This window comes from Otolemur garnettii, unplaced genomic scaffold, assembly GCF_000181295.1.
Source record: "Otolemur garnettii isolate 467f Iridium unplaced genomic scaffold, OtoGar3 scaffold00032, whole genome shotgun sequence".
In the NCBI taxonomy this organism is placed as follows: domain Eukaryota; kingdom Metazoa; phylum Chordata; class Mammalia; order Primates; family Galagidae; genus Otolemur; species Otolemur garnettii.
Genome location: NW_003852427.1, coordinates 4410405 through 4414939, shown reverse-complemented (window position 1 = coordinate 4414939; position 4535 = coordinate 4410405). Strand labels below are relative to the sequence as shown.

The 4535-nt window shown below is 44.9% G+C and overlaps 1 protein-coding gene across 1 annotated transcript in view; it reads left to right on the top strand.

Moving 5' to 3' along the window:
* Nucleotides 1-4535, top strand: part of SLCO2A1 (solute carrier organic anion transporter family member 2A1) — a 78655-nt gene that overhangs the window by 41323 nt on the left and 32797 nt on the right. Inside the window, exon 4 of the mRNA XM_003789405.3 lies at nucleotides 966-971. Coding sequence (XP_003789453.1) covers nucleotides 966-971 — 6 coding nt within the window. The remainder of the gene's footprint in view (nucleotides 1-965; nucleotides 972-4535) is intronic.

The following is a 4535-nucleotide window of genomic DNA, read 5'->3' as shown; positions in this document are numbered from 1 at the left end:
CGCTGCCCTCTTTCAGCAGAAAGTTCTTTTGGCTTTTATTGTTTTGCTTCTCCCCAAAGCACATCTGAGGCTCAGAATACTTGTTGAGGAAAGACTATGCACCTGCGGCCCACTTGCTGCTCTTTCCTGTGCTTCATGCCAGGGGTGACCCAAGTTCCACCTGCCTGGGGACACTTGTGAGATAAGCATGTTGCTTGGCTGTTACTCTATCTACTCTATCTATTCTATCATGAGATCTGAGGATTTCCTTGAAGCTTACTTCATTATACTACTTGTTGACATTTGTATATTCTTTCATAATTCTTTAGGTTATAATGTCCTTACACTCTGGTCTCATTTGATCACATTCACTATATTGAGTCTACCAGTCCATGAACGTGCCAAGAGCTTGCCTCACCATTGCTCTATGTTTAAGACTTAACATTGACCTATCTTAACAAACTCAAAGCTCATGAATGTCTCTATTTTCCAGGAGAACAAACTAAGGATTCTAGGATGTTTTAAGGCTCATCATCTTCTTCCATCTTCCATTTTATTGTTGGCCAGTATTTTAGTTCCATGTGTCTTTAACCTCCCCCAATGGTCACTACTATAAATTATTATCAAACTGCTACTTATATATAAGTCAGTGCTTACTTATCTGTATCTACAAGTTTACTGGTTTCTTTGTTCACCATTGATTCTTACATTTCCCCCCCCCTGTTGAGTCCTTTTTTTTTTTTTTGTGACAGAGTCTCACTTTGTCACCCTCGATTGAGTGCTCTGGCATCACAGCTCACAGCAACCTCCAGCTCTTGGGCTTAGGCAATTCTCTTGCCTCAGCCTCCGGAGTAGCTGGGACCGCAGGTGCCCACCACAACGTCCGGCTATTTTTTTGTTGCAGTTTGGCTGGGGCCAGGTTTGAACCCGCCATCTCGGCATGGGGCAGCCCCTCGGTATATGGGGCTGGCGCCCTACTCACTGAGCCACAGGTGCCGCCCATTTTCTTTTCCTTCAAGAATATCCATTAGTGTTATTTTCAGGTGGGACCATGAGTGAGAAAATCTCTGAGTTTTTGTCTGAAAATGCTTCAATTTTACCCTTGCTCTTGAATTATAGTTTGGCTTTTATCTAAGCAAGATTTTAAGTTAATAGGTATTTCTTCCTAGCATTTCAAAGTTACCATGCCTCTGTCTTCTGGCATTTCTCGATGGTGCTGGGACTTTTCCATCAGTTTAATTATCATCTTTTATAAGGTATCCTGTATTTTCTGTCTCCAGTTGTATTTAAGATTTTCTTTCTTCTCTGTTGTTTAATGTGTTTTTACACATCTATTTAGAAGTCCATGTGCTAAATCTTTTGAAAATTAAGATTACATATTTTTTTTATTTTTGAAACATTCTCAGCCAACATACTCCTAATATTGCACACCCCCGTTTTCTTCATCCTTTCCTCTAGAACTCTTTTTGTTTATGTACTCAACGTTTCCATTCCTGGCCTTCTTATTTCTTAACCTTTCTTTTCATCGTTTTCAGTGCTTTGTGCTGCATCCTGTACAATTTCCTTAAAACACGTCTTTCTGTTCACTTCGTTTCGCCCCAGCCTTGTTAGTAGATGTCAGGCCACTCCTTTATGTTGAAAATTTTAAGAGCACTCTATATTTTGCTAATTTCTAAAAATTCTTATGATCGTTTTCCAAATATGTCCGTCCCATGTTCATGGTTTCTTGGTGTTTCCTTGTGATTTCTATTTTTTCTTTGATGTCTTCAACTATTTTAAATACATTTATTTTGTAATCTTTTCCGGATTGTTCTGTGAGCTCAAGTTTTGAGAATGTTATTACCCTCCAATGTTTTGTGTCTGCTTTCTGTTGTTTGTGGTGGGTTATTTCCCTGTGTGTTCTATAATGTTTGACCATGAGCCATTCGCAGTGAGATTTTTTTCCCCTGTAGAAATTTTATGCGGTCTGGTTTTGGAAAAAGCCTGACAGAGTGGTTTTGCATTTATATTTCCTGGGCACCCTGGAAACATCACTACTTTGGAGCTAATTTTATTTTAATGGATTGACTCAGGATGGATTTGCACTTGTTTTAAGTGCTGTAGGAAGTGACTATGGTTTTGTGATGAGCAGCTGTGAAGGGCCCAGTCCCTCTACAGGAAGGGACTCATCCTTAGTGCACTGTATTGGAGTTGAAAGTATCCAAGGATAAATGAGCCACCCAGGAATGTGCTGAGGAAGTAATTGATCCTGCTTTGCTCAAATGCCAGGCTCTTTTATTGAAGTCAGATGTATAGATCAGGTTTAAGAGATGAATCGTTAGGATGATAGAGGGAGGAGATTGCTTTATAGACTGTAAGACCTACAGTGCCCAGGGAGAAGTAGTTGGAATGGGAGAAGAAGGGCAGGGGCAGGGCTGTCTAATGGTGTCTGCTGGGCTCTGCTCATGGAAATCTTTTCCCCATCTCTTTATAAATACCTCGTTACTTCTTATAAATGTGTCATGGCTTTAGATCCATTGGGACTGTGTGAGGCTGAGCCCTGCTTCAGGTGGGCAGGGGTGAGGACAGACCTGAGCCCAGGGGCCCTACCGTGCACTTTCTTTCCCTAGGTCTAATTTTGAAAAATTCTAGACAAGAAGTTTGAGGCCAGCTTGGAAGGAGAGTCAGTAGTTGTTGGCCACCTTCTCAGAGGCCAGCCCAGCTGCACTGTTGTCCCTCCAGACGCCTGGTGCCTGCCCTTCCCCTTCCTCTACCCCATGAAGACTGGGCTAATGGGATCAACAAGGGAGCCTGGGGCACTGGAGCCAGGCATACATCGTGGCCTGCCAGGTGGGAGGACACCCTGCCAAGGACACATCGTGGCCTGCTCAGCCTGGCAAGTCAGCTCTCCGCAGCCTGGGCCCACATCCCAGCACATCTCCTTCCCATAGAAAGCCCTCTGATCCTTGTCAAAGATGGTCAGATTGGGTTCAGCCTACCACCTCTTCCCAGCTTGGAGGGAAACCGGCTGCCTTTCCAGCCTTGCCTTCCGTGCTCCTAGCCACAATTTCCCAAGAGAGGACTAATGGGCTGTAAGGACCACAGTTTGCTCCTCAGGGCTCTGGGGGCAGGGAGCCATAGGCCGCAGGAGTAGACTATTTTGTAGTTATTGCTCAGTTTATTTGTGCAACTTTTAATTGCAACAATAGGGCATAGCAGTCTCCCTCTGTCTGGCCTGAATCAGAGTAATGGCTGGAAGTGTTCAGGACTGAGCTGCCTTCAGGGCAATTTCCCAGTGCCAGGGGTGGGATGGGGAGGACTGTGGCCTAGGAGCCTCATCCCTGAGATCATACTGGGCCTGCACCCTGGGTACCAGGGCAGAGTGGGACTGTGCTATGCCTGTATGTGCAATTAAAAGTATTCATAAAGCCTCCTTTTATGGGAAAAGCTTGAAATGTGACTCCTACTTCACATGTATTCTTTTGGAAACTTTAGTTTTGAAACATACAAGGTTGGCAGGAACAAATGCTTTCTTCAGTTTACCACCCTCACTGAGTGAATCTGAATTGTCCTCAGGAACCAGGCAGTCCTCAATCTGTGTCTGGGCTTTGAGACTTCCTAATGGCCTGACATTGGGCTGCTTCCTCCCTGCTCCAAGTCTTAGTTTCCCCCTGAGGATCTGAAATAGGTCCTTCCTTGTATGGCTGTGAGGGCTGAGCAGAGGAACGCTGAGAAGTTAGCCGAGTGTCCGCATGTACAGTAATCTTTTTTTTTTTTTTTTGCAGTTTTTGGCCAGGGCTGGGTTTGAACCCACCACTTCTGGCACATGGGGCCAGCGTCCTACTCCTTTGAGCTATAGGCGCGGCCCCATGTACAGTAATCTTTAAGTGGTGGCTTTTTTCCCCATGATGCTGAGTAAACTAACAGATACTACAGATTCCACATGAGAAAGCACCTTCCTTCCAGTCAAGATTCAGAGTCCGAAAGCTCTTGGCTATGGGTTGGGCAGCATGAGGCATCTGAAGGTCAATTTTCTCTACCTCTGCTCCACACAGGCCTCTGGTCTGGCCCAGAGCAGGGCTCTCCCTTGGCATGATCCTGCTGCAGCCTCCCCCGTGAGTCTGTGGGATTTCTCTTGGTGGAAACTTAGTCTGCTGTTGGACCTTCTTGCCAGATCCTCGTGTGGGTTCAGCCTGGTGTGATGGGTGGAAAATGGACCTTGGCATTCAAATCCCAGCTCGGCCAGTGACTTGCCAAGTCTCCTCAGGCAAGCTACTTCACCTTTCTGAACTTGTTTCCTTATCTATAAAGTGAGAACAATAATACTTTCATTCAGAGTGTTCAGAGAGTAAAATTAAAATGAAATAGTGTCAGTACAGTGGCCAACCCCGTTAGCTGTCCAGCACACTTCTATTTGCCTGCCTTCGTTGTGACATTCGAAATCTGGTACTCGTAAGTCACGGCCCCCAGACCTATTGTCGTGTGTTCATTGCTGATTTCTTCCCCTTAGAGGAAAGCTGCTCCAAAAATGAACATGGGAAATGAAGAGTAACTATGTGTTTTAGGGAAAAAAAAAA